The sequence below is a fragment of the Berghia stephanieae genome, chromosome 4 (assembly GCF_034508935.2).
Source record: "Berghia stephanieae isolate SIO BIC M18660-M18661 chromosome 4, UCSD_Bste_1.3, whole genome shotgun sequence".
In the NCBI taxonomy this organism is placed as follows: Eukaryota; Metazoa; Mollusca; class Gastropoda; order Nudibranchia; family Aeolidiidae; genus Berghia; species Berghia stephanieae.
In genome coordinates, this window is record NC_088363.1 from 9,689,806 (window position 1) to 9,712,172 (window position 22,367).

The following is a 22,367-nucleotide window of genomic DNA, read 5'->3' on the forward strand; positions in this document are numbered from 1 at the left end:
ATGGGGAAGTAACTTCGTCAGAGCGTGACCTTCATTTTGGTGAACCTCAAGGATTCGTTTTAGGTCCAGTCCTTTTTGTACTTTACACTTCCCCTGTTGTGAGAATTTTAGAGCAACATTCGACGATACCCAGATGTATAGCATGTGTTTGCAATCTTATATTATTGTTTCAAAGAAAACTGTTTACGAACAATGCATCAACCATGTGATGAGATCGATGTCTGCAAATAGATTAAAATCAAATGGCGATAAGACCGAAGCCTTCATGAAATGCATTTAGGTAAAATACCCACCACATCCGCCATCCGGAAATGTACCAACACACAAAACTGTGCGTAACCCTGAATGTTTATAGTCTAATTGATATCACTTAGTGAAATCTAATTCACCAAGATGGTTGTCTGAAACAACAACAAAGAGCTGATTGATTTCAACTTTTAAGTTTGCACATTATCTGTGAGATTTATATTGCGGGCAGAAATGGTGCATAGCATCAATACTCAATTACTTTGTTTACCGACTTGACATTGAAAATCCACATGTAGAAGGAATCCTTTAGTTTCTTGTCTCAATATTATCATTTTAGTCTAGGTTTAGGGACAGCGTGGCTCCGTTGGACGGTCTTTGCTTCCTACCCAAAAGGTACCGTGTTCGAATACCCGCTTTGGCCTTGAGCATGTCAGCTCGCCCTAGCTCAGTTTGCGAATCTGCACTGCGGCTGACGCACTGTTATTCCTGTCTTCTTTTGGAATAGACCCTGATGAAAAATATTCCCTTTAGGAAAAATAAAGGGAATTTCTTTTTAATTATATTTATTTATTTAATTATTTATTTCTGATGTAAATATGTTTTGTTCGAGTACGCCAACGTAGACCAAAATAAATAAAACAAACTCGATATTTCTTTTTTATATATCGACAGAAAGAAAGTATTGGACCTGTCAAGCGGCCTGAGCGATCTGGGTGCTCCAAAATGGGATTTGACACTGTGTCTTATTATTGCTTGGGTGTTGGTCTATTTTTGTATCTGTAAGGGTATCAAGTCTTCGGGGAAGGTGAGTATTTCAAATTTTAATACGGCTCCAACCACACACACACGCACGCGCGCGCGCACACACATACACACATAAACACAAACATAATGATAATAATAATAATAATAATAATAATAATATAATAATAATAATAATAATAATAATAATAATAATAATAATAATGATGTTCATGGTGATGATGATGATGATGATGAGGAGGAGGAGGAGGAGGAGGAGGAGGAGGTGGAGGAGGAGGAGGCGGCGGAGGAGGATTGTATTAATAATAACAACAACAACAATAATAATAATAATAATAATAATAATAATAATAATAATAATAATAATAATAATGATGATAATAATAATGATGATGATGATGATGATGATGATTATGATGATGATGATGATGATGATGATGATGATGATGATGATGATGATGATGATGATGATGATAATAATAATAACAATAGAATGTTATGTCCAATATATAATGCAATTAAATATAGTATAGTGGGCATATACACACGTACACACCCCACACGCATGTGGGCTATATACAAATGCACACACAACGACACACATGCACAATACACTATAATAAGTAAAATAGATGATTGTACAATCATACTAGCTTTTATTTCCCCTCAATTTATGCGGTAAATCATTGTTTTATCGAAGCCTATAATATCAAACCTACCTAATAAATGTAAGAAACAATAATAGTATTGTAGGAAATTGATCATAATTATACTTGAAATATGTTATCAAAAGCTCCTTTTATCCAAAAGATGAGCACTATTATTACATGGTTTTTGTTTTTATGATCTATATATTTGCTCCAGTTCTACTGTCTTGTTGAGCACTTTATTATAACCAGAAATCAACCTTACATAGAGACTTTTATTGTATTGTGCTACTTGAGTTTTTTTTTTTTTTTGTCTGTGTCAATTGACAGTATGTAGTTACAAATGTATGCTTTGATGTCACAATGCCAATCAATATAAAGTGCATAGAGCACGGCATTTTTATGGTTTTGCGTTGTAGAAATGCTATTTTTAAATTATTTATTTTTAAAGCGCTTTGAGCAAATTGGCGGATACTGTTATTATAATAATGCATAAAATTTTAACTATATTTTGTGATGTTTGTCCCCCAGGCGATGTACGTAACAGCCACCGCTCCGTACCTCTTCATGACCATCATTCTCATTCGTAACGCCACACTGGATGGAGCGGTAGACGGGATCAGTTACTATCTCAAACCCAACATGACCAAGTTGTCTGAGTACTCCGTAAGAAATTCATGTTAACCCTCTCCTTACCACCTGCATCAAAATCGTCACATTTGTTATGTAACATATAAAGTTGTTTTGTAAAGTGCCTTGATGAGTTTTAAAATATCAATGTTTCTGCTAGGTAAGCCTGCCATTTTGGGAAAATACTGAAAAGGATTGGTAAGGAGGGAGATAAAGGTTTTTTTTCTGCGGCACGCATTCGGTTTTAGTAACAAAATAAGAAAAGAAAGTAAAACAATGTAAAAATTAAAAAAAGATCATTACACGTAATGCGTCTATGTGGTCTTGTGGTATGGCACTCGCTTTCAGATCGGAAGCTCTGGTTTCGAGCTTCACTCGGCGCATAGTTGAGTCCTTGGAGAAGGCTCTTTACTCACATTCTCTCACCGTACTCAGATGTCAAATGAGTACCTGGCCGTTAACAACGTTGTCTCTGTCCGAAAAAAAATGTAATATCGCCTAACAGGCGTCATGTCCCGTCCTAAATGTTAAATATTGCTGTTGGCCAGGGACCCCTTGTGAAGCGCTCTGAGCACGTTTAGTGGATATTGCGCTATATAAAAGCTCAATAAAAATAATTAAATGATATCCTGACCGCAATGATCATCATCATATCTTGTCGCGCCAGTGAATCAGCCAGTCCCGGGCAGTCTGGTTGCATTCCCTCAGGTCAGCATTGGTGCAGTGAGGTCCCAGCGAGCATTCAGACAGGATGTGGTCCATGGTCTGTCTGGGGTGACCGCATGGGCATTCAGTGCCCGGTGAGATTTTCCATTTAAAGAGGTTGGTGACGGTGTTTCCCACCTTTGCTCTAGCTCTGTTCAACGCCACCCATTCTTTTCTATTGAGGTATGTGCCTGCTGGGAGCTTTTCTGTTGGGGGCTGGAGGGCATCGTTTGCTGTCTTGTCCCATTCTACCCATTTGTCCAGGCGCAAGAGTGCTGAGTGGTCTGGGTGAAGGCTCTCTACTGTGAGGAAGCTTTTCCTTGATTTGAGCCTGCTTTTGGGGCAATTGTGGTCATGAAGGGGGTGTCTCTGGTCCATTTCCTGTTTGTATTTTTGTATTTGGGCATGAGTTTCCCTCCGGATGTGTGGTGGGGCTATTCCTGCTGCACGGTAGACCAGTGGTAATGGTGTTGCTCTCAGCTGGCCCGTTATGATCCGGCAGGCGTTGTTGAGCTCGGGGTCTAGCTTGGAGGCATGGCATGATCGGGCCCATACAGCTGAGCAGTACTCCGCAGTTGAGTAGCTGAGGGCCAATGCTGTGGTCCTTAGAGTTTTAGGGTCAGTTCCCCAGTTCATGTTTGCCAGCTTTCCAAGGAGGGCATTACGCGTGGACACTTTTGCCTTGGTCTTCCTCACGTGTTCTCTGAAGGACAGAGTCCGATCAAGCGTCACTCCGAGGTACACTGGGTGGTAGTTGTACTCTAATGTCTGGCCATTCCACTTGATGTTAAGTTTTTTGTGGGCTTGGTGGTTGTTGAGGTGAAATGCACACACTTGTGTTTTCCCTGGGTTGGCGTTCAGCGAGTTTTTAGTGTAGTACTTTGTAAGGGTGTCTAGGGCATTTGTCAGTCTGCTCTCGATTGGTTCGAAGGACACATCCTGTGTTGCGAGGCATAGGTCATTGGAGCAAGTAGCAAACGTTCACGTCGTGCTCCTGTAATCCTTCTCTGAAGGAGACTGATTGCTACACTACGCGACCAGAGAGAATAAATTGGGCGGTAAAAGGATAGCCCCTCGGCCCAGACAATGGAAAACTTCAATGTTGTAAGTTTCAACACCGCAATGATAATTCTGAATGTCAAAAAGTTAAAGTCGGGAACCAATTATTGTGAAAAAAAAGAGGATATAGTTTGATAAGAAATAATCTAGGTGAGAGCATTGGAGGGTAAAATAATAAGATTCCAAAACTCCTGCTTTTGGAATTTTGAACTCGTATCCCAAAGCGCCCCTCTCGAAGTCGCGCAGCGGCAATGGGAACTAGTTCGCAATACCCTGCGCAAGAATTCAGGAATCTTATATTATTGTTGTTTATTAGGGCTGTGATGAATAAGTGAATGAATCCCGGATGATCCGGATACAAGCAGTGGTTCGTAGGAGTCAGCAACTTGCATCCCGGAACAAAACTATTATTTATACATGAATACTTTTGACCCGACCAGAATTATTTTAGTAAATGTACCAAGATCTATTTTTTTTTTACATTTGAGAGGAACAACAATCCAAAATATTGTATTATATTTGTAATTATTTAGTAAAAACACCAGTAAAGAGTCTTGGTTACAATAATCATTTCATAGAAATCAAATATCACAATTAATCATGAAGAAAACATCATGTACAACATTTTGGTCTCCTCGGTGGAATTTCACGATTTGAATTTGATAATGTTTTACCTCATTTTCTCTTTTGTTCTAAAGTATTCATGAATACGAGTAGGTAGCCGGTATATTACGGAATTAGGTATTCATGCAGCAGGCAACTAAAATCTCGCGGAAAATCCCTGTTGTTACGTAATGGGGAGACTGAATACTGTAATAAGGTGTTCATTCCATCACTGTCGTGCCCTGAAAATAAAAACACATTTTAAACCTTTAACAAGAGCTAAAATGCCATCCTTTACTTTTTCCTTTAAAGTATAGATAAAGGCGGACAGACACGATATCATAAGTGTTACAATGCCTTTCTTTACCTTTTCCTTTAAGGTATGCATAAATGTGGGCAAACAGGACGATTCACAATTAATTGTTGATATTACCTTCCTTTACCTTTTCCTTTAAAGTTTGGACAGATGCGGGGAAACAGACGTTAACAAGTGTCGAAATTACCCTCCTTTACCCTTTCTTGTACGGTATAGGGATAAATGCGAACAAACAAGACATTAAAATGTATTGAAATTACCTTTCTTTACATTTTTCTTAAAAGTATGGACAGATGCAGATAAACATACATTAACAAGTATTGAAATTACATTCCTTTATCTTTTCCTCTAAGGTGTGGACAGATGCGGGCAAACAGACATTCTTCTCGTCCTGCATTAGTCAGGCCATTTTGACCACTCTCGGGAGCTACAACAGATTCAAGCATAATTTCTGCCGGTAAGAGTATACAGAAATAAAGGTAAAATGTAAAGATAAACACGTATTTACTGTGCTGCGCTTATTCTTCTCCCATCCTACAGCGAACACGGACATGTATTTATTTACAGGTCTTATAACCCGAAATTGTAATGGGCTCATTGCTGTAATGGAAATACTCTCAAACCAACTCAAAATATTATCAATTACAAAAATGTAAAATCAAGCCTAGATATAACTGCGTTCGATTATAAAACCTGAAAATATGTGCACACTGGCCTACACTTATCATGCAATATTTACTCTTTTATCTTAAATAGGATTCGGAGTCCAAATGATTCCGTACAGTCCATGTTAATTTTTTTACAACGAGCACAGGAATACTAGTAAATCTAAAAAATTATAAAACTATATTTTACAGATTCATATACGAATAACTTGCAAACCTTTTTTATAAATTAGGGATAACTTTGTTACGTGTTGGCTTAAATGATTATTTGGAAAATCTGCAAGGCATAATGATCGGTTTTATGATTATTTATTAGACATTGGGAATCGTCATCTGACCGCCTCGTTGCCAGATCCATTTGCGCGCACCTCCAGACTTTATTACCTGACTGATTTCGATCGTCTCCTGCTCAAAAGATTTGTCTTAATCTATGCTTGTTTCCAGAATACAATAGTATAGTAATTAAAATGATGAGTGCCTGTTCGTAACAGTCTTTATTTCTTTGCAAAGAGTGGGTGTTCTCTTCTGATGGAACTAATTTTTTTTTTAAATTTCAAATAGTACACGTTGCTTGTTAGGATTCCTATTCTACGAATACTCTCTATTTATTCATCATTCCTCTTAAATATACCCAAGTATTCGTTCACTTCTGAGTTATGTAATATAATTTGAATAAAGTGTCTTATCTAGAACATATTCAGAACTGAGCTATCGAGACCCACTCTCTTAAAGATTGATAATAGGATTCACTAGTCTGATGTTACATCCGCCTCGCAACCAGCAGCTTGGTTCTAAACATTGAAAATCGGTGCTTTTTATTTTTCATGCTGGCTAGAACTTTTTCACATGTCATGTGGTCAGAATGTATAAAAGTCAAAACATGATCCGATTTATAATGATGTTCTCCTCTGGATATACTTTTATGCTCGTCGGAGAAGTATTTCAGAAGGGCGTCCGCCATTGGTCCGATAGTTTAGAGCCAGTTACCAAGTTACTATGCGTCATTACGAGGGAAGTGACGTCATGACTGTTGAAGCCTATTGAATGCGTTCTGTCAGAATACGGCACTATCCATCATAACTAAATACTATTTTTGTCTCTAGAGATTCCATTATTCTTGCCATCATCAACTCCTTCACGTCAATATTTGCTGGATTCCTGGTATTCACCACTCTGGGCTTTATGGCATTTCAACAAGGACGTCCTATAGACGAAGTGGCCGAATCAGGTAACGAAACGTCTCTCTCTCTCTCTCTCTCTCTCTCTCTCTCTCTCTCTCTCTCTCTCTCTCTCTCTCTCTCTCTCTATCTCTCTCTCACTCACTCTCTCTCTCTCTTTTTTTTCTCTCACTCTTTCTCTCTTTCTCTCTATCTGTGAATATGTGTATGTCTCTGTGTGTGTATTTGTGAGTATTTGTGTATGCGTGATCCATCGCCTCAAAGTGGTATTATATGTTAAATTAAATTAAAAGTGTGAAACTTTATAAAACTAGCAGCCCATTATAACACACAGACTTTTTAGCGATTTATAATTTGTAATTCACTCGTTTATATATATATATATATATATATATATATATATATATATATATATATATATATATATATATATATGTATATATATATATATAAATATATATATATATATATATATATATATATATATATATATATATATATATATATATATTATATTATATATATATATAGTCGTTTTTAATTTCTGATATAAAGCTTTCAATATTTTTAAGATGAATAACCAAGAAACTAACCATTTGAAACAATTTAATTTTTTTTTAAATTTTGATTAATAAAACTGTACACCGGAAGGACGTCATAGAACGTCTTCCAGCCGATAACGTGTATGGTCTCCTTTACTTCACCTACATACTGGTCGTTATGCTCCGAATGAGATTTTGAATTCGCCATTGGGGAATGGCATACCACTCTTCTATCAATGTTTGGATGAGCTGATCCCGGTTTTGGGGCCTCGGTATACGACCATCAATCTTGAATTTCAGATAATTCCACAACTGTTCTATTGAGGATAGATCTGTTGAAAGGAATGACCATCTCATTGTCAGAGTATTTCTATGCTCCAAATAATGTCACGTCATGACTGGAGCCTTTTAAGGAATGATAATCCAGTGGAGAGTGAACATGTGACTATCTGAGGTTGACACCATAGGGGACTGAACCTGGGACTATTGGAAGTGGACGCCGGTAGGGAACGAACCCAGGACACTGAGATGTGGATACCATGAGTGGGTAATGAACCTGGGACTATGAGAGGTGGACACCAATCTGGAATGTACGCAAGATTATTGGATGAGATACAATTCGTGTCGATTTAATAGGGGACTATGAGATCTGCACAATGCTGGGGAGTAAACCGAAGGCTGAAGAAGAAGACACCCAGTGGAAAGTTAGCCCGTAATATCTCGGGTGGCCAAAAGTGGGGACTGAATCTGGGACTGTGGGAGGCCGACACCAGAGGTGATTGAACCTGGGATAGGGGAGGTGGACACAAGTGGAGAGTAAATCTGAGATTTTAAAAATGGAAGACGGACACCAGTGAGGAACGTATTCGGGACGCAGAGATCTGGATACAAGTGAATATTGAGTGAACCCCGGGCTATGGGAGGTAGGGAACAATGGGGAGTGAACCCAGAGCTGTGTGAAGTGGACACCAGTGGGGAGTGAACCCGGAACAATGGGGATGGACACCAATGGGGAATGATCACAGCAGTATAGGATGAGATACAATAAATGGCGTGAGACTGTGAGATGTGGACACTACTAGGAGTAAACCTGGACTATGGAAGATGCACACCAGTGGGGAGCGAACCCGAGACTCAGAGAGGTGGATACCAATGGAGAGTGAGTGAACCCATAGCTTTGAGACACCAGTGGGGATTGAACTAGGTATCAGGGGAGATGGACACAAGTGGGGAATAAGCCTGGGAGTGTGAGATATGAACACTACTGAGGTCCGAACCCATAGATACGGAAGAAGAGATCCAGTGGAGAGTGAACCGGAGACTATCTCTAGCGGACACCATTGAAGAGTGAACCTGGAACAATAATATGTCTATATCCTGTAATCTTGGCTGTTCAACTTCCATAGCTCGTTCCCCATTGGTGCCCGTCTCGGGCAGGCGAGGATTTCCTTTTCTCTGGTGTCCAAATCTCATTTGTCCTGGGTTTAAACTATTGGTGTCTGTCGTTTATGGTCCCGGGTTAGCTCCCCACCAGTATCCACCTATTAGGAGTGCTCCGGTTTTCTTCCCCACCTGGTGTCCACATCTTATAGTTCTGGTTCACTCCCCACTGATGCCCACCTTCCATTGTTTCTAGTTCGCTCCCATTTGGTGCCCATTTCCCATAGTCTCTGGTTTACTCCCCGGATGATGATGATGATGATAATGATGATGATGATGATGATGGCGGTTATTATAATAATAATAATAATAATAATAATAATAATAATAATAATAATAATAATAATAATAATAATAATAATAATAATGATAATAATAATAATAATAATAATAATAATAATAATAATAATAATAATAATAATAATAATGATAATAATAATAATAATAATAATAATAATAATAATAATAATAATAATAATAATAATAATAGGGGGGGCGAAGTGGCCGAGTGGTTAAGGCATTGCACTGTGACCCAAAAGGTCCCGGGATCATGCCCCGCTTCAGGCACTTTCGTTTTTTTCCTTGAGCAAGATTATTAACCCCCAATTTGCTCACTTGGACAACATGGGTGCTATGATGTGATTCCTGTTGACATCCGACATCTTATTTGATGAATTATCTATATTCCTTAGTGGAATGCCGAGGCGACGATATCTTATAATGTGGTGGAAGGGCATAATTTTTTCTTTAAAAAAAAATAATAATATTAATAGTAATTGTTATAATGCTAATCATGGCTATGATGATGGTAGCGGGTCTATTATTTATTTAAAGAGTGTAGGCAAGCATATCGGCGTGTTCATAGTAATATTTAACGTTGGCAGCTGAGCCCATCGGAGTTCTTTTGCTCTTAATATTTTAAAAAATCATTCACCACAGTGAATGGTCCATGCTAGTCGTTTGCTATTAGCTGAAGTAAGACTTACTTTGTTGTTTAATCGTTTTATAAAATCCTTTTTAATTTTAACCCCCAATGCATTCAACCAACTCCAAAATGTATGGAATAGAAATAACATAATCAGTGAGAATAATCGAATACAGATTTACGAGGCACTGATTATTCCGATATTGACATATAATTGTGGAACCTGGGGCCTCACAAAAAAAGAACTTTGAAAGTCTCGATTCATACCACCGCAAACAATTACGTCGCGTAATCGGAATCTATTGGCCAGAGACAATTACAACTACTGATCTCTATGAAATAATCAGGGTCCAACGCCTGAGTACAATAATAACAGAACAGCGATGGAGGCTATTTGGTCAGATCGTACGTCAATAAGATAACATCCCAGCCCAAACTGCAATGAGAGAATATTTCCTTCATGGCAACAAATATGTAAGGAGACCACCAACATCAATAGTAACTTCCCTGAACCAGGATCTCTCTACATATCAGAAATTTCTGGATTCAGTTGAGGCTGAATTAATCCCTGAATAACTAAGAAATATACCTCCGTACTAAAGTCACAAGATCTTGACAGACTCAAAACTCTGGCCCAGGACTGTGACCAATGGAAATAATTAACAACATGGATGGAGAGAGCAGCTATACTTATCGACCATGACTGAATCACACAATTCTCAGCAAGCGTCATTCGGACTGCGAAGCTTACTACTACTACTACTACTACTACTACTACTACTACTACTACTACTACTACTACTACTACTACTACTACTATTACTACTACTACTACTACTACTACTACTACTGCAACTACTACTACTACTACTACTACTACTACTACTACTACTACTACTACTACTACTACTACTACTACTACTACTACTAATGCTTTCCATAATAGTTGTATGATTCAATGCCAGAATATTGGAATGATGATTTTTCATCATTCCAAATGTCATCGTTTTTATAAAACACAATAATTATTGTTGTTGCTGAAGTTTGAAGAAATATATAATAACCGTCAAACGGATTGACCTGTATTTTATAGAGCTTTATTTTAATTAACAAATACAGATAATGTGGACGTTTCGGGTTTCCCCTTGGTCAACAAACACATTGAAAGAAACACTTTGAGTTCGGATTCCATAATATATGTTCACAAAATACATTTTAAAGGAAACGGTCTGTAATTTTTAGATTGGTTTTTATTATCTCTCTTTATAAATGGTAGTTACAATGCCAGCTATATCAGGTGTCGCCTCCATTTTGGCCATGGTTTTCTTTGTTTTCTCTTTCCGCATGGATGAATAAGTGATAACAAATAATGACACAAACTCAGTCAAATACTTTACGTCCGTGAACGCATTTTGAAATGACATAATGCACAACAAAAGCCAATCATTTTAATTGTAAATTGATATTATACATGCTCCCACATACAGACACACACAAACATACACACATTGACACACACACACACACACACACACACACACACACCACTATTATGATAGAAGACTGAAAAGGTGTGTAAAAAATTGTGGCAGGCAAAGAAGAAAGAAAAATACAGGGGGAAAAAATCCACAAAATGAATGTGAGAGAGAGAGAGAGAGAGAGAGAGAGAGAGAGAGAGAGAGGAAGAGAGAGAGACAGGGGGGGGGGTAAATGTCACCAAGAATAAAACAAAACAAAACAAAAAAACAGACAAACGAACAAAACAAACACCCCCCCCCAATACACACACACACACACACACACTCACACACACACAAAACCCCAAAACAAATAACCAAATTAAGTTTGGCTGATTTTTTAATTTTTGTAAAGTGTGTTTTCTTGTATTTTTCATCTCCTCTGTCTGGCACTGCTTCATATAATATCCATGTTTTCAGATTTCTATGAAATCGGTGAGTCGATTTCAGAACCTTATGGAGTCAGAGAGCCAGATTATTAATGATAAAGGCTTTCTGGAGGAACCCAGGGATTGAAATAGGCAGCCTATGGGATTAATTTTTAAGGCATACCAGTGCCAATATGTTACCTGGTACCACAAAGCGATATGTATGTCGGTGACATAGCCACAGGTGGAATTTATTGGGGGGGGGGGGGGGGTAGATAAAGCAGATAACGGCCCTTATACGACAGTTGCTATATAAATTCGCATACGGGCAGGTCTCGATTTTACTCTGACCCAACATTATGATATTTTATCGTTTTCAACGAGTGAGCAATAGGAAGATGATGCTAAAAGTAAAATCAATTTTACATAACGAAATATCAGCTTAAAAATCCCCTCTTCTTACCAGCCATTTTCAGAATTTTCCCCAAAACTTCACTCCCACCCAACACAAAAACAGACATTTCTTACTCAAACAGAAAAGCAACAAGCACATTTGACGCATAATATTGTTCGACAATATGAAATATATTACAGAATGTCAAGTTTTTATAACTATAGCAAAAAGAAATAAAATCTGGATGAGAAAAGTGACGGTTGCATCGTAACAAATGTGACGATTTTACAATTGGTGGTAAGGAGAGGGTTAATGTTCTCCACGTGACGTTACTTTATGTCACAAGCCAAAAGAAACTCTTAAGATTTATAACGAGAGATCTCGCCAGTTAGGTCGTATTACATTTTTTTCTACTTCGACAAAGACAACGCTGTCACTTACATGAAATTAATTTGAGAGAATAAATATAGAAAACCTTTTACCAAGGGCTCAACTTTGCGCTGCCAACAGAGGGATTCGAAACAGAGACCTACAGGTCCGAAGGCTAACCCCACTTGTACCCCATCCCTCACTCATAGTCTCCATTTTCAAGCCCTGCTCCTATAGTCTCTGGTTTACTCCCCCTGGTGTCCACCTCACACACTTCTGGGTTCATTCCCCACTGGTACCCACCTCCCATAGTCTCCATTTCAAGCCCTGCTCCTATAATCTCTGGTTTACTCCCCCTGGTGTCCACCTCACACAGTTCTGGGTTCATTCCCCACTGGTGCCCACCTCCCATAGACTCTGGTTCACTCCCCAGTGGAGTGTATTTCGGTGGATGTCAGTAGATTTCGGTGATTTCTGTATTTAGCAGTATCCGAAGAGAGATCGCCATTGATTCAGATTTAGAATACATGAGATCGATCGCAGCAGACCGACATCACTGGAAAGAACTCACACAGCAAATCAGAGAAGCTACAGAAGTATTCTGGTCCGAATATTAAGAGGCGTCGGCAAAAATTTTAACAAAAAAAAGTTTCTCTAGTATTTAATCCGATTTCTATTATTAGATTTACTCTTTCTGATAATTGAGTGTTTGTTTACGAAAACAGAGGAACAAAAAAGAACAGCATTCCGAATTGTTTTCAATTTATCGATTTTATTTTTCTAACGTTTTCAGCTTAACTTGTTTGTTACTGTATCAACTATAGCCTCAGCAGTAGAGCAAGTAAAGACCTAAGCTCCCGTTGGCGGATGTAGACGAGATGTTTGTATCTGGAATTCTCTCTCTCTCTCTCTCTCTCTCTCTCTGTGTGTGTGTGTGTGTGTGTGTGTGTGTGTGATTGTGTATGTGTGTGTGTGTGAATGTGTGTGTGTGTGTCTGCCCAGATTGTTCGATCTGTTAACTCTTGTTGGAAGGTTCTTTGCGATAGAGTAGGCTGATATCAAATAAGTAGCACACAATTACTCCTGTCCGTTAGACACTGCAAAATTTAAAAAATAAAAAACAATAATTTAAAAAAAAAATTACAGGATATATATAATGCCCGTGCATATTTCTTTTGTATCTCATTCCTGCAGGTCCTGGTCTGGTGTTCATCGCCTACCCAAAGGCAGTGTCAGTGATGCCTTTGCCCCAGCTATGGTCCATCGTTTTTTTCATCATGATCCTTTTAATAGGTTTAGACAGCCAGGTAATTTCAAAGTAATTTATTTTTAACAACACAAATCCTTTGAAGGTCCCGATAACTCAGTTGGTAGAACACTTGCGTCGCACGCAAAGGGACAAAGATCGATCTCTGGTGCAATCAAGACTTTTCTCTGACCCTTGTCAACCCAGCAGTAATTGGGTAGCCGGGTCAGATGGGTTTGGCGGAAAGTACTTTTCCATAGTCTAGAATCCTATCCAAAGGATAACAAAATGCCCTTTTTTTCATCTACAGGTCGGGAAACATTTTATTTCAAATGTTGATTGTTTGAATCACCCCAACTTGTCTAGCAAATTGACTGGCTGTTAAATCAATGCATTTTACCCGCCCACAGTGGTTTACCAGCGGATCACTTAGTTGAGATGCTAGGTCAAGAGGTCACTACTCTCCTTCTCTTTACCTTCGCTCTGGTATGGCACGTGCCTGCAGTCAGTGAAGCGAGTAGTCTAATCGGTCTGATAAGTAATGGCATAGCCAAGCCACAATTATCTTAAATGTAAACCCATATCACTCATGTTATAGATTGAAATCACCCTCATACAATGGACTAAATATCATAGATACCATCAGTGTAATTCTTTCTCATGAAGATATCAAAGTAGACCCACATTTTCACTACATTTATCTTTTAAATCAAATATTTCTGGAATCCCTACAACAACAATCAGACATTGCAGTTTATTATTATTCACAACAAGATATGAAGTGAGTAGAAAAGTGCCAGAAGACAATAGAGAATAAATTTTTTTCGCGGCAGTGGTGGGGTTTGAACCTGCGACCTATTCACACTAGTAGTACATAGTACAAACCGTCTACTTTCTGTTGCACTAATGTTAATCCAGGTCTTCAAGAGTAACAAGTGTAGGGGTGGGGTATCAAATTCCACTGGGAATATCCAGCAGTCTATGAGATGCCTAGGCTGTCATGGGTGATTAATTTGGACCAGTTAACACAATGTAAACAATGTCGTAATCAATATTACTCAATTTAACACCCTGAGTACGGTGAGAGCATGTGACTAAAGAACCTACTCCCAATGACTCAACTATGTCGCTCAGAGCGCACTCAAAACCTTCCAATGTGCCACACATACTTTATATATATATATATAAACAAACAATGCTTAGAATCAAGTTTAATTTACCAAGCCACAGTCACAGAAACTAAAACAAACAAGCAAGAAAAATATGTAGGACTAACAGAAAATAATTTCAAAACAAGATACAACCTCCACACCTCAACATTTAGAAACACTAACAAAAAAACATCCACAAAACTCAGCGAACATATTTGGAAATTAAAAGACAACAAAATAGACCACAACATTTCATGGAAAATTTTATCTAAAGCAACAGGATACACACCAACATCAAAACAATGTAGCTTATGCCTGGAAGAAAAATATACTATAATCAAACAACCTCATGAAGCCACACTCAACATGAAAAGTGAGATCTACGGAAAGTGTCCCCATCGGCGCAAATTCCTCTTAATTAACTTCAAACCGGAACCACTTCAAGAAACAACAACAGTCAACAAAACAACTCAGTCCTGAAGATGGCAAATTAAGCCTGAAACATTGATGTAGACTGCCCCAAACATTGTGGTAAATATTTTAAATAATATATATATATATATATATATATATATATATATATATAATATATATATATATATATATATATAATGCAAATTTTCACTCACATTTTTGTGGCCGAGACGACTTGTTTCTGTGTTTTTTACACTTCTTCAGTCGGCGTAATCCTCGTTTCTGTGTTTTTTACACTTCTTCAGTCTGCGTAATCCATTGTAATGTCCATTACAATGGATTACGCCGACTGAAGAAGTGTAAAAAACACAGAAACGAGTCGTCTCGGCCACAAAAATGTGAGTGAAATTTGCATTATATATTAGCTCTAACCACCATTATCGAGCACTTTCGTACCTACAAGTGCACACCAACACTCATAAATAAATATATATATATATATATATATATATATATATATATATATATATATATATATATATATATATCCAGTTCCTAGGAGTAGAGTCTGTGATGACATGCTGTCTGGACCAGTTCCCAAACGTTCTCAGACGAAAGAGGCGTAAAGACGTTTTCATCATCGGCATGTGTATTGTCATGTTTTTGAGCGGGTTATTCTTCATTTGCAGGGTGAGTCGACAAAGAAAAATTACATTCTGATCACTTGTTTCCTTTTAAAAAGAAAAAGAAAAAGAACGTGCGCTTTCATTTAGCACAATATTATCCACTAGATCTAAATGTAATCAAAGCACTACACAAGGTCCCCAAGCCAAGAGCAACTAACACGAAACATGAAGGAATGTCTCTTTATTATATTATCGTTATTCACCATTATCATCATCATCATCTTCTTCTTCTTCTTCTTCTTCTTCTTCTTCTTCTTCTTCTTCTTCTTCTTCTTCACCATCATCATGATCATTATCATTGTAACTAGTTGTATTACAATATATATTTCCACCCACAGTCGGACTAATAATAATACAAAAGGTCCCCACAAAAGTATAGACGTCTAGCTGGAAATGACTAAACGAATCCACTGATTTAATTCAATCATAACTATATAAATAAAAATAAGATAAAAGGGCTTGACAATAAAAACGTACTTATTTGAAAACATATAGAGACAACACAGTACATATACACATACAAATCTTGTCTAGTTGTTGTCCCAGGGTTGATCCTCTGTTTCTTATTGCGGAGTTTGATCTAGCTTCTCGTGAGGAGGATGTGTAGTATGGGTATGGAGAGAAAAATAAAGTGAGTAGATATGACTCATATATAAGAGAACAACACAAAACAAACAACGTTTCGGCCCTTGGCCTTCGTCAGGAGACAAATAAACACAAACATAAATATGTAAATTTTAAAAAAAATATCACATTTCGTAAATATTTACCAGGTTTCTGCAGAAATGTGATATTTTGTAAATTTACATATTTATGTTTGTGTTGTTCTCTTATATATGAGTCATATCTACTCAGCTTTTTCTCAGCTGACCCTCTATCAAAAGTTGTAAAAATTTGTGTCAACATTTGAATCAATTTGTCTTAACTGAATCTAGATTTTGAACCGCGTTGATGTCATATCAAAAATGTTTTCTTCTTTAAGACCTATAAAAAAAACTACTTTAAAACCGCTGTCATAAAATTCGAGATTTTACCCTGTAAAAAAATGAAAACAAGTTACGCACCAAAAAAGAATGAGATGAATTCATTGTTTTTCCCTAAAAATCTCGTAGATCCGGCTAGTGATTATGAGTTCACGTCATACTTGTTTCCGAATTAAAACAATTCGCTTTAACTACTATAACATTACAACTTATGTAGGTTGCCGTAAATTGGGAATTCATGATTATTGCATATTATGCATATTATTTCATATTTATTGCATATTACACATCATGTCGCAATTACCGATATGAAATCTCTAGCATTAAATCATTTTAAATACTGATTACTCAATATTGTCAAATTAACAATTAATGCTGTTTATATAACTTTGTAAAATTGCATGTATGCACGAACGTTTCACAGAGCATTTAAAGGCTTTTAACTCACTCAATCCTAGAAATTTTTTCTTCTTTTCAAAATGGGGGGGGGGGTGTATTTAAAATGATCATGTACATATATGGTATTATTCAACTACTATTATCATGTAAAAACTAAAAACATTAGCTTTGATACTACGCCTATAACTTGTTTCAAAAAAATGCAATGAATGGGTATGGGGTAAAAGTAACCCGGATAAACTACGGATATAGTCGGTGTTAGGGTTGAGTGAGTTAAAACATAATATAAGCTTTTAAATTATACGATACGCTACGAAAAGAGAAGATAGTTATCGAAATACGACAGAGCGATCACCAGTGTGGAACGACGTGATAGGAAAAGGATTCAAGTCAAATTTGATATGGATATCATCCAAAGATGTATGGAGCTGAGTGAACGTAAATATACATCCGACAAAGGAATGGATGTCTGATAATTCGGGTAGAAAAAGTCTCATGGGTCTTGGACATTGGTATTAATATCCTTGCAGGAGGTGAAGATACCGTACTATTTTATTTTATTTTCTGCATCATCTGGAAGGTAGTGACTATCATTCTGGGTGGGGTCAGTGCATAGGTGTTTGAAGACTGGCTAAAGAACCGTTTGCTGCCTTTCCTCCAAGCACCCAGCTGTGTTGCATTGGAAACACTACCATTCGGTGGTCCAAGGTCACTTCAAAACTCCAACTTCGGCAACTATAAAAACCGATAGATTTCAAGGCTCCAATGTGACAGCACTACATATTATTCTGACCATTTATCAAAGGCCCAATAGCTATATTCTAACGAAAAGAAACAACCCAGAAACAGTTTTCAAAGCAGACTGCCTATTCAAGGAGTTTTGGCACGAGCGCGACTTCAACCATATCACTGTGAGCGCAATACAATCGAGCTCATTTGGACCCAAGTAAAGGGAAAGACTGAGAGGTGGAACACCAAATTTACTCTCACCGAAGAGGCAATAAATGATATAACAAGGAAGACTGGAAAAGGCATGCTCCAACCTTCGCAAACAGGAGGAAAACTCCATTTCATTGGATAGAGTGATGCGATTAAATCTTGCCATAGTCGTTCCATTTCTCCTTTTCCTCATCCCAGACACCAGAATGTGATGATCGATCTGTCCAGTATGTCTTTGTTGTTGTTGTTGGTGGTGTTATTATTTCTGAACACGTGTACCTATTTGTAGAAACACTGAGTCATAAATTGATGAATTTCTACTCTTGACCAGTCTACAATAAATTTATGTAATCCTCGTTGGCATAAACACAAGCTATTTCTATAAATTTAGCAATCAAAAAAATGTTGGTAGCGCGTAATGTTTACTTTCATTTGTATTCATCATTAATGTGTATTGATAGTTATAAAATGTAGATGTCTGATAGTTAAGGATTGCCATTCGTTCCTTCATTTTTCAGATACTGTACTTATATCTTTTAAGTTTCAATTAACAGAACATTCCATTTTAACGAATTCCTTCAAAATGGATAAGCGGAAAATTCATAATTTATATTTATCTGAGTTACGATCCTTACCTGTTATCGATTTTAATAAAGCTGTTTTAAGCGAAATCCTTTTCTATTGTTTTACGAGTAATGAAAAAATATTTTTTGATTAAGACAAATTGATTCAGATGGTTATACAAACTTTCACAGCTGTGAATTGAGAGACAGCTGAGAAAAAGAAAGAAACACGCGCCACCTATTAGAAATCTGACTATAATAATAATAATAATAATAATAATAAATAATAATAATAATAATAATAATAATAAATAATAATAATAATAATAATAATAATAATAATAATAATAATAATAATAATAAAATATAATAATAATAATAATAATAATAATAATAATAATAATATATAATAATAATAATATAATAATATAATAATAATAATAATAATACTATTAATATTATTATAATTATCATTTTGTTGTTATTATTATTATTATTATTATTATTATTATTATTATTATTATTATTATTATTATTATTATTATTATTGTTATTATTATTTTATTATTATTATTATTATTATTATTATTATTATTATTATTTATTATTATTATTATTATTATTCATTGTATAGTTCTGATTGAATTACTTTTTTTTCTTTTTTTTTTCATCAACCAATATCCAGGGTGGGGTGTATGTATTTCAATTGGTTGATTTTTACTGTTCTGGCAAAACCATCATACTTCTCGGTGTCTTGGAAGTCGTCGGAATAGCACATATTTACGGTATGTTTTTATTTAACAGTGAACTGCTTACTCTGGAAATACTCGTATTTAACCCTCTCCTTACCGCCCATAGGAAAATCGTTACATTCATTACGATGCAAACGACATTCTCATTCTGATTTCTCTTGTACATCACAAAATTAAAAGAAATGCTTTGGTTACAGATATAAATACTAAACATTGTGTTAGAGCTCACTTGTTACTTTTTTTTTTTTTTTTGAGTAAGAAAAGTCTATTTTTGTGTTGTATGGGAGTGAATTTTCAGCGGAAATTCTAAAATTAGCTGGTAAGGAGAGAGTTAAAAAGTCGGCCAGAAATCTCGTCCTTTAAATATCGATCGACTTAAATGACCCTCATCTTGGCAAAAACTCTCAAACCTGGGACTTCACAAAAAACTCTGGCACCGACGTTATGTCCTTGGATGAGGCACTTTACACTAGTGCGGGGCGGTCCTTGGCAAGTTTAAGGACCACGGTCCTACGGTCCCTGGGAAATGAAAACCGCAGGGACCGGTCCGGTCCTAGGACCGGTCCTTTTCGACATTGAACATTCCTGAGAGACTGTTGGAAGTTCGAACCGTTTTGCCCTTTGGAACCGTGGGATCGTTCATTCTTGAACCGTTAAAGACCGCTACACGATGAAAACCGTGGTCTACAGGAGTAAAACACACGGAGTAGTCACACTCATTTCAAATTGTAACCTAATTAGAGAAGAGGGGTGATGCCTTCTTTATTTGCTCACCGTACTTCATTGTTACTTCGATAATTTAATAAAATTTGAAATTTATCCCCATTAACGGAGATAATGGCATCGCCCAAGGCCTTGATCGAGTTGTTCGTGGCGTTGATACACCCCCGCAACTCCTACCCCCCCCCCCTCCCCCCCCCCCCACACACACACACATAAGAGGGCAGCGAGCATTGAAGAGTAAGAGAGAGACGTGAAGTTATAATAAAAGGGGGTGGATGCGGTAATAAGTTAATAAGTAATAAGTGGGGTCTATGGTGACTTTTCGCCAGATCTAACAAAACCAGCTACCCATTCACTGCTGAGTAGACAGGGACTCAGAAAAAACTCGACTGCACCCGGGATCGATCTTTGGCCCTTTGCGTACAAAGAGAGTGCTCTATCAACTGAGCTATCGGGGTCCCCAAATATTCTATTGGACTTTTTAAAAATACAGACGTTATAACTGGGTTTTTTGGAAGGAAGAAACTAATGAAACTCATATTATTTGATTAGTTAAAACACCAAACGAAATTTTAATATTATTGTATTATTTTAAATGACAACAATGCGATAGAAAGGAGTGGTGACAAGAGATGGACAAAAGAAAACAAAAAATCGGACTTGCTACTTGCTAGGTTCGACACACACACACACACACACACACAAACACACACACATCTTTAGTAGTCACATGCATTTCAAACAATAACCCATTAGAGAAGAGGGGTCATGCCTTCATCATAGATCATTGTCATTGCGATCATTATGGTGTAGTAAATTTTGAAATTTACCCCGTATAATGGAATCGTCCAAGGCGTGTGCCTCCTGTTCCCCCCATTTCACACACGAAAGGGCGGTTTGCAAAGTGGAGGGAGGTGGTCGTCTGCCTCTATGGTCGTCTGTGTCGTTTAGTGTATGGCAAAGGGGGATGGGTGCGATAAATTAAGTGGGATGGGTGGTGATTGGTGGAAGATAGGCAACCGAGGCAACTAATCGCTGGGGAAGTAGTATGGCGCGAGACCGTTGAAAGGTGATAAGAAGTGAGGACCGCCGCCGGTCTTCCACTATGGGACCGATCCCCGGTTCACAGCTAAAAGACCGTGGGAGCGGTCCAAGGACCGGTCCTCAGCGCCGCACTACTTTACACACATTGTCGACTACTCAACTCTAGTGTGAATGAGTACCTGGATATAAGCGGGTACTGATATTGTAAGAGTGTTAATACAAAAATGGGGCAAGGAGACGATTTATTGTGCTGTAGAAAATGGAAATAATAGTCTGCTGGGGCAACGAATAAACACAATAAATATATTTACGCAGTTATTTCCCTTGTTTAATATAGCTGTAATATGGATAATGTAAGGCCTTAAACCCGTTATGATTGATTACCAGAGTAGTTCTATAGCAGATGGGTTTTGAATGGGTCTTGGTAATCTGTATGCGCTTGGCCAAGGAGTTCACAACATTGCCATCCGGAAGTATAACGGACCAACACACAAACTCTGTGTAACCATGAACTTTTATAGTCTGGTTAATACAGTTTAATGAGAACAACTCACAAACGCGGATGGCAAAAACAATAACAAAGGCCTGAGTGACGTCATCTGCATACTATCTATATAGATGTTCGTATTCGTTTTATTTAATATCCTTTTTTAACCCGCAGGCTTCCGTCGTTTCTATGACAACATGGTCATGATGGTGGGCAGCAAATGGATGAGGTGGTTGTATCCATACTTAGCTGTCTGCTGGCTTTTCTTTACGCCTCTAGTGTGTTTGGTATGTCGCTAAACTTGCCTTTACCCTCTCCTTACCACCTCCAGCAAAATTGTCACGTTTGTTACGACACAATATACATGTTTTCTTGTTCAGATTTATTTTGTTTATCACAAAATTTGAAGAAGTCTTTGTTTCATTAATAAGAACATACAGTTTTTTATAGAGAGATTGTTTGAGTTGGTTTTTTTTAACAATTTTTCTGCCATTTTGGGAGAATACTGAAATGGTCGGTAAGGAGAGAGTAAAATTTTAAAACCCATGGAATCGAAGTTTATCCTAGTTTCTACAGCGTTAAATAGCTGATAGCAGTTACTTACTATCCTT

At 37.2% G+C, this 22,367-nt stretch overlaps 1 protein-coding gene across 1 annotated transcript in view; it reads left to right on the forward strand.

Moving 5' to 3' along the window:
* Positions 1–22,367, forward strand: part of LOC144970009 (sodium- and chloride-dependent betaine transporter-like) — a 44,229-nt gene that overhangs the window by 15,934 nt on the left and 5,928 nt on the right. The window contains exons 5-12 of the mRNA XM_078909157.1: positions 922–1,054; positions 2,190–2,324; positions 5,325–5,428; positions 6,740–6,864; positions 13,564–13,676; positions 15,733–15,870; positions 19,436–19,535; positions 21,931–22,043. Of these exons, the coding sequence (XP_078765283.1) occupies positions 922–1,054; positions 2,190–2,324; positions 5,325–5,428; positions 6,740–6,864; positions 13,564–13,676; positions 15,733–15,870; positions 19,436–19,535; positions 21,931–22,043 (961 nt within the window). The remainder of the gene's footprint in view (positions 1–921; positions 1,055–2,189; positions 2,325–5,324; positions 5,429–6,739; positions 6,865–13,563; positions 13,677–15,732; positions 15,871–19,435; positions 19,536–21,930; positions 22,044–22,367) is intronic.